The following is a 13,970-nucleotide window of genomic DNA, read 5'->3' on the forward strand; positions in this document are numbered from 1 at the left end:
ACCATGGGATATGCCCTTAGAAATGCAGCAGTAATGAAGACCAGTAACTCAGGTATGGCTTTGCAGTGTGTCTGCTTACACCTGGGCTAGGGAGTGACACTACACACAAGCTCTAGATTCTCTGTTTCCCCTCTTTCCTCTCCCCTTGCTACATAATTAATAACACTCAGGACTCACATTGCACATTCCATCTTCAAAGCACTTTGCAGACATTAACTAATTAATCCTTGTAACCCCCCTCCGAGGTAGGTGAAGAGTATTATCTCCATCTCACAGATGCTAAATTGATTTGGAGAGAGGTCAAGTGACTTGGCCAAGGCCAAAAAGGGAGTCAATATCGGAGCCAGGGCCAGTCCTCTGGGGTGCCTGGCTGCCCGTCCTGTGCTCAGACCAAACACCCCTTGAGCGAATATTAGTGAGCATGGTGAATTACATTTGCAAGTAAAAACTTCCTCCCCTCCCAGCCCAGCTCAAATGCTGCACATTCATAATCCCGAGCCAATGATATTACAGCCTGTTGCCATGGAAATACCAACGATATTGCAGACATCACCAAGTCAGAGGCCAAGTCAGAGGTAATGAGTAAGTTACACATCAATAAGAGGGTGCAAGGAAGTCCAGGTGGATGTAAGGGAGATAAGATGCCTTTTCTTCATTAATGTGCCCTGATGTAATGACACTGATATAGGTAGACCAGCGTATGCCCCTACCCTTTGAGTAGGTTGAGACCTAAAGGCATGGTTTACTTGGTCCTGCCTCAGCAACAGATGGCTGGACTTGACGACTTCTTGAGGTCTCTTCCAACCCTACGTTTCTATGATTCTTTGTATTTAGAATTGTAACAGCATTCACTCACCACTCTGGCGCCTCCCACTGGCTGTCTTGGGGATTAGCTCCGCATGTTAGTGCACCCTCTTCGGGTGGTGCCTCACCGCTATCATTCCTGCTCTAGGACCCACGTCTCTCCAAGGACCACGGCGTCCACTTCAGCGACACAGCCCTCCGGCTGTGCCACACACTGTGCTCCCCACTTCCGGGGGACCTGCAGTCCGCTGTTCAGCCACTTCCCTTAGTGGCTACTGCAGCAAATTGTCTGGCCACTTGCTTGTGGCCCCAGCATCCTCTTTGCCCTTCCCTCAGGGCCTCAGCCTGCAAACCCCAGCAGCAAGCCAGGAGCTGTCTCTGGCTCCACCAATCCCTGCACGCAGCACTGCTCTGTCCAGGGTGCTGGCAGTTCTCTAAGCCCTCCAGAGACACAGTCCTTCCTCCTTGGGCTCCCAGCAGAGAACTGCCCTCCTCTGCCCTGCAGCTCCCTTTTTATATAGGCCTGATTGGCTGCTCCCTTCAGCCCTTCTCTGATTGGCTGCCTCCTGCGCAGCCTCCCTAGGGCTCTATTAACCCCTTAGAGCCCAGTGTGGGGCAGGTGCCCCATCACAAGAATGTAAACTTGTTGGATTGGGAACCAACATTTATTCTGTTTGTACAATGTCTAGCATAATATGGTCCTCGTCCATGACTGAGGCTCCTGTGCACTACTGTGATACACATTCTAAACCACCACCAACAAAAGATAATAGCTAACACAATCTAACATTTTAAATGTATAGTGTAGACAAGGCACTGCGTACTAAACGGGGCGAATTACAGCATAGGTTCCCCATTAGGGTTTAGTGCCACTAGTTTATTCATAGATTCATAGATTTCAAGGCCGGAAGGGACCACTGTGATCATCTAGTCTGACCTCCTTTATAACACAGGCCAGAGAACTGCCCCAAAATAATCCCTAGAACAGATCTTTGAGCAAAACATCCCATCTTGATTTAAAAATTGTAAGTGATGGAGAATCCACCACAACCCTTGGTAAACTGTTCCAATGGTTAATTAACCTCACTGTTAAAAATGGACAACTTATTTCCACTCTTTATTTCCAATATTTATCATGTGTTATACACTGCCTTGTCTGCTCTTGAGTGTTATGGTATGTCTACCCTACAAAAAAAAGTGTTTTCTTAACTTGGCTTAGTTGTCTTGGATTACAATAGCAGTGAAGACACAGCAACTCTGCTTTTAACTCAGGTTAGCAGCTTGAGTTCAAGGCCAGGCTGCCCTATCAGTCTGAGCTTGAGCAGCTAACCCAGGTTAAAAGCAGAGTGTTGTGTCTTCACTGCTATTGTAACCCAAGACAGCTAACATGGGTTAGCTAATCCAAGATAAGAACAAACCTTTTTGCAGTGTAGACACATCCTTAGAAGATATTTGCTAACATTTTCTAATAACTTTAAATTCTAGGCAATGCTATGTCTACACTAGACACAACTAGACACTAGACACAACATGCGCACTAGAGCAACCGAGATACGGTGCTGTAGATAGACCACCGTAAATCCGTAGCATGATGCAGCCTCCAGTGATGAAAGGAGGATTTCCGTCACTGTAGGAATTCCACCTCTGTGAGTTATGGCAGGTAGGGTGATGGAATGTCTGTGTCTACACTGGGTGCTAGGTCAGGATAGGCACGGTGCTCAGGGGTATGGATTTTTCACACCCCTGTGTGCTGTAGCTATGTCAATTTACATTTTAAATGTAGACCAGGCCGTAGTCCAGACAATGTCCTAATGTAGATGGGCTGCCCTGTCACAAAGCAGGGCTTATAGCAGGTTAGTTAAATTCATTTTTACCAGGTAAAGGTATGCTAACTGGTTGTGGCCAACTCTGGCATCTCATGGGGTTGGCCATGACCAGCGAATACCTTTTTAAACACCACTGTCTTTGTCTACACTAAATGATAAGTGCCGTGTAACAAGGTGTTAATTAGCATGGTAAGCTAACATGTCTGCCAAATACACCCCATTTTTTAACATAGACAAAGCCATGGGAGACCCTGAAGACAGTAAAAGGTAAAGTACAGGGTTACTTGCACATTCACATACAACCCTTTTAACGGCTTCTCTTGCTACAACCAAGAGTCAGAATAAGAAAAAAAAAATTAAATGGTGGTTGTGACACTGCATCCCATATTCTTCATAGTTATATTATTATGATGTGATTATGGCATAATTATGATGCATTTTGTACAAGATGGGTCATGTGAGCAGTCACTCGAAAAGTTATTATTTGCTGAATAGGATTATCCTATATGTATACACGTATCATCTTTGCATCCAAAGTTATGAATATTGACTATGGATCTGTACTTCAGATGTTACACCTGGGTGATGCCCACTAGACAAGATGTTTTTAGTCTAGATAGCTAGTTGGGACGGCCCTATTCAGGGCAATGAGCCATTAGGGAAAACAATACGCCTTAGGGAATGCTTATCTCCCACCTGGTGAGCCTTCCTGAGAACACTCCAGACAGCCTGTAAGTAATGGCTGCTATGACTCTACAAGGACATGTGACCAGGCCACATGATTCTGGACTCCATCTTGGGATGTCAGTGTTTTTTCCACAAGCTGAGTTTGTAACAAAGGGTTCCCGCCATATGCTAAAGCTATATAAGGCAGGGAGTGACATCATCCATTGTTCTTCCCTCCCCACACAAGAGGACTCCTGAAAACACCTGAGGAACAAAGACTGAACTGGGGGAAGTGCTGGACCCAGGCTAAAGGGATTTCTAGCCTGTGTATGAGACACCTGGGGATTGATTCCAAGCTGCAAAGCAAGTGTAGCTTGTGCCTTAAGAATCTGCAGCCTGCTTGTATCATCCGTCAGGGTGAGAGATTGTTAATTCATATCCTTTCTAGTGTCTTAGACTTAGCTTGCATTTTTCTTTATTTGCTAGATAATTTGCTTTGATCTGTTTGCTATCACTTATAATCACTTAAAATCTATCTTCTGTAGTTAATAAACTTGTTTTCACTTTATCTAAACCAGTGAGTTTGAGTGAAATGCATGGGAAATGGCAGCTCAAGGGGCAAAGGCTGTTGCATATTTCCTCTCCACATTGAGGGGGAGGCGAACTGGATAATAAATTCATACTGGTTGGGGTTTGGACCAAGGCAGGATGGTACCACTCTAGGGTCCTCGGCTTGTAGCCTCTCTATTATTGGTTCATGCAGTGGCTGGTCAGAGAGCCTGAATGTAACTGCAGCTGGGAGTGTCCTTACCTGAGTGGATGTTGAGGGGAGTGTAGGACTGGGAGTAGGTCTGCAGCTTGTCACAGAAGAACAGTGAGAGAGGAAGCCCAGGCTGGTGGGTCAGAGGGCTCGGTGGTACCCCAGTTCCAGGTGGCACCCAAGAATTACCCATCACAGTGGTAATTTCCTAAACTGCACCCAGAACCCAGGCTCAACCCACTGACGATGCTGGAATGAACTGCTCCTCAGAATAGATTGAGATGACCACAATGGCACTGTCCTTCATCTTTGTGAGGTCACCAGTGAAATAGCCAATAGTTTTAACATTTCAGCTGTCATCATTAGGGTTCAGAGATAATACTTTATTGAGTAAATCGGGACGTTCATAGCTCTTTCTCTCTCTCTAGCTCATTTCAGCTGTCATCATTAGGGTTCAGAGATAATACTTTATTGAGTAAATCGGGACGTTCATAGCTCTTTCTCTCTCTCTCTAGCACTATTGTTCCAGGCTCTCTACAGACTCAGGCAGAAGTCACTGTGTTGAACAACACCTGAACGTTGCCTATATAAATAAATACTGAGATTCTGGAACACAAGATGGTGGTCACTATGGAAAAGTACTGGCTCGCTGAGCCTGTCTACGGAGCCCTCTTCTGGCTCCTCTGCAGATGACACACACAGAGGGAGTCTTCCCATGGACTCCAGAGACTGAGCCAGGGTAACAGGGAGAACACAGCTCTGTTTTCAATGGCAGCCTGAATGAACTCTAGAATAGGCAGAGGAATGGCAAAGGCATTTGAGTAATTCATGCATGGTAATGAGCCTGTAACAACCAGCCCTTCTCCTGGGGAGAATTAGCTGAGGTTAATTAGACGTCTACAGCAGTGCAGAAGAGACAGCCATTTTGACTGACTCCTATTCTGTGCCCCTCTGGTAGGTCACAAGCCCTACTGTTGAACTCCTGACCTCATAGAGTTCCTCACCTTTCCAGGAGTAGCCCCAGCCCTGACACGCATTATAAACCCATTGACCCAATATACCGAGTGCACTGGGTGGCTTCTCTCTCTTCCCCCAGTGAGCGACGTGCAAAGTAAACTGGCACAACATTAGTAAAAGAGACGTGATTCACGCTTGTGTTCCTCCCCCCATGCCCCAGGAAAAGGCTCCTTAAATCAGGGGAATGACTCAGCCTCTGTGAAGCATCCCAAGCGTGGCGCTGGGGCCTCGTTTGGTTGCATACCAAACAGCTCAGTTGCAGGAATCGCTTGTTGGGTGGGGGGAACTGGCGTAAGATGATTTTGTTTATCTGACTGCAGGTTCTTCGCTAGGGTGCCATGGCTGGTACTTAGTACTCAAGGGACACAAGCTGGCTTTTCACACAGCATCGGAGGGGGTGCGGCTGTGATAGACCTAAGAAGAGAGGTGAGGTTTGGTAACCTTGTGCAAACAAAGACAGCAACAGAGAAAGAGTGGCATGGATCTAGGCCTACATGGTGACAAGCATTAGATAGATAGATAGATAGATAGATAGATAGATAGATAGATAGATAGATAGATAGATAGATCTGGCCGTCAATCTGCTGTCCGTTGACTGGCAGGAGGCACTTGGGGAGGGCAGAGAGGAGCCAGCAGCGCGCGTGCAGGGCGGGAGGAAGAAGCGGAGTGAGGGCAGGACCTCGGGGGAAGAAGCAGAGTAGGGGCAGGGCCTTGGGGAGGAGCGGAGGTGGAGCACCCTCCAGGAAAAAGAAAAGTCAGCGCTGATGGATGGGTGGATGGATGGATAGTTATGGTGTGTAGGGAGGGATGGATGGATGGATGGATATTGGAAGCAAGGAAAGAAACAGCACCAATAAAGAGTCCACAAAAGAGATGGAGAGTTTGTTTGAAGGAAAGGGTGGTTTTAATCTCTCAGCTCTGCATTCTTAGCTCCAAAGCACTTTCACCTCTGAATCGGTTTGAGGAGCGTCTCTGCATACCTTGCGTACTGCAGGGATACAAGGCACAATCTAATTCACCCTTGACCTCTTGACCTGGCCAGGAGCCAGTCTCTCTCGGATATGAAGTATTCAAACATGCGGAATCAAATTTATCCCTGCTGTAGTTCCAGGAGCATTACAGGAATTACAACTGGGGTAGATTTTGCCTGTTGTGACCCGGCTTTGTCTCTGCGCCAGTGCTGAGTCTGGCATGAGGCCCGTGCGGTCCAGTCTATAGAAGACTATGCTGGGAGTCCAGAGATCTGGGTCCTATTTGAAACTTTGCCACTAGCCTGCTGGGTGACCGTGGGCAAGTCACTTAATCTCACTGTGCATCTCTTCCTCCTCCCACCCTTTATCTGGCCTGTCTATTTAGCTTGTAAGCTCTTTGGGGCAGGGACTGTGTCTCTTCCAATGTGTTTGTACAGACCCTAAACCAACGGAGCGAGCCCTGATCTTGATTGTGGACTCTACACACAACAATAATAATTAATACTACTAATAATAATGAAGTTCACCTCCTCTAACATCATGGGCCCTAATTTGAACCCAGGCTACAACCACCCCTCTGGGATAGATGGGTTTTATCTTGGCGTCTCTTCACACCATATCCCTCCATCCAGTCCTTTCCTCCAGCAGCAACAAATGCAGGTGTCTCCTGGAGCTAATAACACCTCGAGCTTCTATCACATTCTCCGGTAGCTTATCGCACAGGTTTGTTGCTCTGTGCCTGGAAATTCTTCCCTTGGACTTACACGCCAAGAGAAGGTACCTGAACAGAAGCGGCGCTAGCAGGGATCGGCAAAGCAGCGGCTGTAGGCAGCTACGGGCACAAAGCCAGAAATGATTTTGGTTAGACAAGGCCAGAGATGACTGCGGAGAAAGGAGTCTGCTCGCTGAGGATATGACACCGCGCGGAGAGGGGGTAACACCTGCCATCTCACAAGCACATTCACAATAGCTCGATCTAAGCATTTAGATACCACAGTGAAGAGCAAGGTATAAGCACATAGACGGAAAGGCGATAGTTAGGCCATACTGCCTCATCCGATCACATCGGCTCTATTTCATCGCTATCCCAGCGCCTGGCCAGGACTGGCGTGTAGGATGTGAAAGAGCTGGTGACAGCTCAAACTATATAAGAAACTGGAATGACTTTCCCTGGATATTCTCGTCTGGTTCAGTAGCAGCCCTGTCTAGTGCAGGGCCCCCAACCAGCAGCTGTATCAGTGTTCCCGACTGAATGTGGGGCTGTAGTTTTCCTGTGGGTTGCCGACATAGTCACAGTTGCTCTGGCCTCCAGACCTCACCGTGCTGTGACCATCAAGTTCTTGAAATCTACTCTGACTGCAGCTATTGCAGAACGCCCCGGCCTGATCGCTTCACAGCCTTCACTAGGGTGACTCAGTGCTACCAGATCCCGGCCAGCTGCCTCTTATCCAACAGGACTTTCAACAGCTAAAGCCACCTATCTCACATGAGATCTGGGGAGCCAGGTCTGCTGAATGACTCCCATTGCAATCTGGAGTGGGAGGCATGATCCACATAAGGGCCCGTGGCTTTGCAATTCTCTGCCCTAGCCATCCCCCAGAGCCCAGCAGTGGGGTCCTGCATGGCACCTTTCCTTGCCAGTGGCATAGGCTCGCTGTACAGGGCAGCCGTCAGTGAGGTGCTGAGATTCCAGGTTCTGCTCTGGCTCAGGCACTTACGCTGTGTTCACAACCATTTACACCAGCACAAGTGAGGCGGGGGGAGTGAGGCCTTAGAAGTTATTCTTATTCTCATGTGAAAAAGGGGGCTCACGCCGCCAAAGGAAAACGAATTGGGCAGAGTTCAGTGTTTGAATCAAAACAGACACACAAAGGAAATAAAAGGCGGCGTGAACACGCTGTAGGCCCAAGGGCCCCATTATCTACACGGCGCACACCTTGCAGAGAGGCTCGTGGGGCTGCGTGCCTCCACCCCGCATGACTGCATCGGCGCCATACGTGGGGCGAAGCGCCATGGCTCTGCGCCATGGCTCTGCGCCACTGGCTCTCCTATGGCTGGGCACGATATCAGCGCTTCCCCCTTCCACCTGAGCTACACAGCCCCCAACTCCAGCAAGCAGGTAATTAACTATCCAACAATGGCAGGATTTGCAGATTAACACGACCCAGGAAGGAGTGGGAAAACTCATTTACACCAAACAAAGGGGGAGGGAGTGATTAGTTGCTCTAGCGACAACAGAAAGAGTCAGATAGGGCCAAGGAAACTGATAAAGAGACGGAAAAGTGCTAATATCCCCCAGGTTGGTTTGTCTGAAGCACTAAAATTCCCTTGTTTTCTATCATGCAAATGTGGTGTCTAAGTGAAATGCAACCCCAGCAAACATGATGCTTCCCTCACCCTTCCCTTTCCAGCACCGAGATAAGGCCCACTTTCTTTAATGCATCTTACAAAGCTGCAGGAGCCTTTTGCAGGCAGAGGAGAGGGAGTGTTACATATATAAATAGAGCTTTCCAGATGCCATCCTTCCCCCTCCCCTTGGTAACCCCAGGAAGGGCTGTGTTTGCAAGACTTAAATAGCTTAAGTGTCCTACGGGGAGCAGGGTGAGGGGGTGGGGGCTAAGGCTGAGACACAGTAGGGGCAGAGGCAGGTTTGCTTGGGATCCCCAGACCAAGGCGCCATGCCCCGGAGAATGCAGCAACCACCCAGGTGGCTGAAAGGAGCGGGAAGGGCTTGGAAGCATTTGCTCATTAATTAGACCTGCAGGGGGAACGTCAAGATGAAAGGAAGGAAAGCTGCTGGGTCCCAAAGGCTAGTGAGTTGTGTGTGAATTCCCCTCATTCAGAACTCAGACAGCCACACCAGGTTCCTCTGAGCAGCGTCTCATAGATCAGGAGCTGTGGCCTTGCATTTTGAAAATGAGGCTCTTGCAGGATTCCAGGGGGCAATTACATTTTTGTGGCATATACTCTTGTCGTTCCTCACCCCGAATCCCTCTCTGCCCGCAGCCCTGTGATCCTGACTACCCTTGTTGCTGTCTGCCTCCCTTGTACTTTTAATTGGATACAATATTCTTCTTCACTTCCTGCCCTAAACAGCTATGTCGCATTTCTGCAGGCTGTTAAACTGTCGCTGTGTTCCATCCTAGCAGTAGCTGCATTTTGACGATGAGCTAAGCGATTCCTATAGAAAACATAAGGCCTGATTCTACAAGGTACTGAATACCCTCAACTCCAGCCGACCACAATGAGAGCTGAGGATGATCAGCACCTTGCAAGACTGGGCCCATCATTTGTGAACCTCTTGAGGATCCTCCAGTGCTTTGGAGGCATGCGCTAGAGAAATAAGACAGGATTTGACTTTGGTATCCAACGCAATGGAGAGAGGGGTCTGGATGCTTAAGGATATGGAGAAAGTTACATCAGGAAACCTGGCAGAAGAATCAGGATGGATCCAATAGAATCGTGTTGCATCACCTTGGTGCCTGATAGCAACTCCAGAGCTTTCAGGCGACCAACTTCAGCAAAAGAAACTCAGGCAGGTAATAACAAATTGCAAGATAAACAGCAAGAATTTGGGGTGGCGATGCACCCGCTTTCCATTTCACAGCTCATGGAGATGGGGAAAGTCCGGCTCTGTTTAGTTTGCTCGATTGCTTTAAAAGGAAGGAGGGAGGAGGGGGGGGGAAGCTCTGAAATCTTTTTGGCCTTCTATTTATTAGGCTGTCAATAACGCTCAGCCCCAGCATATCGACAGCGGATTAGCACAACGCAACTCTGTGTACCGGACCAATGCCTTTTTAACCCAGCTTGTTGCCAAATCAATACACCCATCAGCATTTGAAAATTAGCCCGAGATGAGATTCCAATACTCAGGCTGGTGTGTCATGCTGAAAGGGCTCCCATCCAACTCGGAGAGAAAAGACTGCTAGCAAGGGATTAGAAGTTTTCCATTAATCCTCACCAAGACTTCCCTCAGCTAAAACAGCAACGTTTCGCACACATCACACCATGCACACTCCTTCCTGCCCAATACACACCCACCCAGGTTCCTTCAGCACAGACACACGTGCACATATGTGAACACTGGTGAGTACACATGTTCTGAAGAGCCTTCCATGGTGACAGGTTTCACGGTGAAAGGCACTGAATTTAGCCGAACGTTCTGAAGAACATGCATGCGCATATGGCCTGAATAGCGGGCACACATTGGATTGTGCTGCTAATCAGGAAGCAGATCAGCCTGCTACATGATGGCGTACAAACCGATCAGCAGCAGGTTGATGACCCTCAGCTTGTCAGCCCATCCCTATAACATAAATGCTACACCCCAACTAGTGACTGTGGTGGTGAAGAGGTTGAGGAAGTCTACTGCAACATCGAGCAGGAGCTAGCAGTGGTTCACCGCAGAGACATCCTAATGGTATAGGGTAATTGGAATGCTTGCACTGGTCCAGAGAGTTACCCAGAATGGGGCAGCTGCATTGGGACATTTAGCGACACCGAGACAAACGGCAGAGGACTGAGACTCATGCAATGTGCGACTAGAAACGACTCAGTCTTAGTGAAGACTTTGTTCAAGCACAAACCACCAAGGAGATGGACTTGGACATGATTGCATTTGTGGACTCAGAACAAGATTGCCTTGGTCATGGCTTCGGAGAGATGTCGTCTCAGTGGGGTGGGGAATCCATCCTTCCAGAAGGCCACATAGGATCTGATCATAAATTAGTAATGGCCAACATAAACAAGAAAAGAGCAGCAAGTACCTCGGAGTCCATTATAATGCTGACTAACTGAAAGTCCGTCGAATTTAAGCGGATGATTAAACAAAAGCTCAAAGCACAGATCAGGCACAGCACATCATCTCCTGCTTCATTACAAAGACCATGGATGGTCTCCTGGGGAAATGGATCCTAAAGAAACCTTGGATCACCGAGAAGATTATTGAGTTATGTGATCAACGAAGGAAGTTAAGAACACAAAGGAAGACCGATGGAACTGCAAGAGAGCAATATTCTTGTTTAACACGAGAAATAGGTTCACTGATTAAAGTGGCAGAAGAAGACTAGCTTGAACAACAATGCTTCAATATACAGAACTCCTTTTTAGCAAATGCCCCTAGGAAGGCCTATGAAACCATTAAGATCCTTTCAAAAGGTTTCCCTGTCAGGAAAAATATATTGTTTCACCCAACGCTTTGGGTAGGTATTGCTGAGAACATGAATGAAACAAATTCTAAGTTGGAAGTGAAAGAGGTAGGGGCAATCTACACAGGAAGCTTGATTTCTCCTGGTGAACCTCCTCCTATGTCACAGTTGAAGATGCAGTGAGGTCATTGAAAAAACAATGGAGTAGATAACATAGAAGCAGAACTAATTAAATGTGGCTGAGGGGTACTCATGCCAATGCAATTTGGGAGGCTGGAAGATGCCCCAATTACTTCATCTCATTATTGACACACCCTAACAAAATACTTCTGTGCCTCATTCTGAAGAGAACTGTGCCCAAGACAGAGAACTTTCTGGCTGAAGAACAAGGTTAAGACCCAAAAGAGCTTCAGTGGAGCAAATATTCAATCTGCATGTGCTAAGTGCCAAAGTGCTGGAGAATGATGGGACGGTAATACATGTCTTTGTGGATTTTGTGAAGGCATTCAACAACATATGGCACAAACCTTTTGGGGCAATCCTGCAGCTTGTTGGGGAAAATGGAATAAAACGGATAGAAAATATCTGTGGGAAAACAACAGCGTTGGTGTTTGTGGGCTGTGAGCAAAGTAGTTGGATTATTGGGGATAGGTGTTAAACTGGGCTGCATGCTATCACTGTCTCTCTTCAACTGTTATGCTGAAGACATTTTAAGAACGGTCACTGATGGAAACACACAAGAGAGCATACCCATTGGCAGATGAAAAATTAGTCATCTATGCTTCAGGAATAAAATGGACCAGATTGGATCATTGCAAGAAACGCGGCGAAAATTGGTAGAACGCTATAGTGGTGGAAGCAGAAAAGTTAGGTATAAAGAGATCACATGGAAAGACAAAGACAATGGTGACATCTAAGTGTGTTGAAAAGCCAAAGCTATTCCTACTCAAATCTAAGGAGGCACCAGAGTGTGTTGAACATTTCAGTCACTTGGGTCGTATGACTACAAGGTACACTAAACATCATTCAGCCATTCAACACCGAAATCAGACTCACGACTGCTGCTCCAACAATACTCAGCCGACTTTGGAGAAGCAAAGGTATTACCATGAAGTGTAAAATGAAATTGCAGAGTCTTGTCTTCAGCATCTTGCTATGTGCCTGTGAGACATGGATGCTAAGGGAGCAGGACGTTAAGAGGTTTTCTGCCTTCAAATTGAGATGCTAGAGGTGATTGCCGCGCATTAGCAAGACCTTGCATATGACTAATGAGAAGGTAATCACCCAAAGGTATAGCAGAACTGGAGTGATTTCTGATATCATTAAGGTGATCAAACAAAGATGACTTGTCTGTGGGCCACGTGGACCAGCTGAGTGGAGGAAAATTGCAGAAGCAAGTTTTGGAGGGACTGGTGCCAGGGGGCACCTGAGGCAGATGTGGTCTGATGATGTCACTGACTGGATGGGACACAGAATGATGCTTCTCAAGGCTGTGTGAAGATGGCAAACGTGGAGGAAGATTGCGGGCCCGTGACTCCCGTGTGCTGTGTTTACTGTACATTGTGACGTGACTTTATGGCACTTTGCACTATGAGAGAATGGACACACAAGTGAGCACACGCAGCCTGACTAGCATGCATGCACACACTAGTGAGTGCACACTTAGAAAACACAACTCTCCAATACAAACATCCTCCCTACACAGAGAATTCCCAAAACCCCCGCAGAGCACACAAATCTGCTCCCAACACACACAGATGGGTCTGATGCACATATCTTTCTCACGGCACGGATGTGCTTGCTTGCTCTCCTCTCTCTCATCCTCTTTCCACTACTTCAGACATAATTTGCTTTGCTGTTTCCCTCCAGCATGAGAAAATTATGGTTTGAACAGTGTCTGTGTCACACTCTCGAGCAGCTGAGGTTGAGGCCTGTTCAGAGGGAGTCAGGCGAGCCCTGCCCCATCTTCCCAGAAAAAATAAAACACATGGACTTTCCCCAGTTCTGCTTGGGGACTGCCTGGCCCTCACAATCCTGCTCCACTTGCGGCTAAACAACCACCACCATGACACTTGGACTGAGCTTTAGGCCAGATGGGCAGGCGGTGGACAAGGCTGGCAAAGAGCAAAGGCAGCTGCTGGAATGGGAAGGGAGATGCTGTTGTTTGGGAAGAGGGAGCCTAGGATGGAGCTACGGGAACAAGGGAACTGGGAATAAAGGTCATTGTGACAACTGGGAAGAGGAGTTGCAAGGGGCCGTTGGGAAAAAGGAACCAGGAGAGATGGGAGAAGAGAAACCACGGAAGCAGGGCAATGAGCTCCTAGCAGCCCAAGAAGGCCTGTCTCCCCTGGGCCTTACCTTGCACAATGAGATGCACCCGTGACGTTTTGGGGTGATTGTCTGTCTGCACGGAGCAGGTGTAGGGCCCCTCGTCGTACACGTCCACATCCTGGATCTGGATGCTGTACTCGGTTTTGGTGTTGGACAGGAGCACCACCCGGGGGTCCAAACACCACTTGTCATTGCCAGCGTAGAGGATGCTGCTGCGATTCAGCCAGGCCACTCGAGTGACTCTGTTATCCACGGAGCACCTGAGGGGAAGAAGAAAAATGATTCATTAGCACATCGCCTCTCGTGGCTACGCTCGCCCACTGCCGCTTTTCTTTTTGTCCTTTTCTTTTTTTAGCTTTGCTGTGAGCAGCAGTTTCGGAGACCCAGTAACACTGGTCTCCCAGGAGGAGAACGTCAGCACTTTGCCTGCTGTGCTCAGGGCTTCTTG

The 13,970-nt window shown here is 47.9% G+C and overlaps 1 protein-coding gene across 8 annotated transcripts in view; it reads right to left on the reverse strand.

Annotated features, from left to right (window-relative positions):
* The window catches only part of LOC123354650 (neurotrimin), a 654,629-nt gene that overhangs the window by 109,250 nt on the left and 531,409 nt on the right, over nt 1-13,970 (reverse strand). For 7 of the 8 annotated variants that reach the window (XM_044996769.1, XM_044996771.1, XM_044996773.1 and 4 more), the window contains one exon: nt 13,550-13,782. In XM_044996769.1, coding sequence (XP_044852704.1) covers nt 13,550-13,782 — 233 coding nt within the window. Of the gene's footprint in view, nt 1-4,107; nt 4,317-13,549; nt 13,783-13,970 lie in introns of those variants that run through there. The other variant, XM_044996774.1, reaches the window with a different exon arrangement.

Source organism: Mauremys mutica, chromosome 22, assembly GCF_020497125.1.
Source record: "Mauremys mutica isolate MM-2020 ecotype Southern chromosome 22, ASM2049712v1, whole genome shotgun sequence".
Taxonomy (NCBI): domain Eukaryota; kingdom Metazoa; phylum Chordata; order Testudines; family Geoemydidae; genus Mauremys; species Mauremys mutica.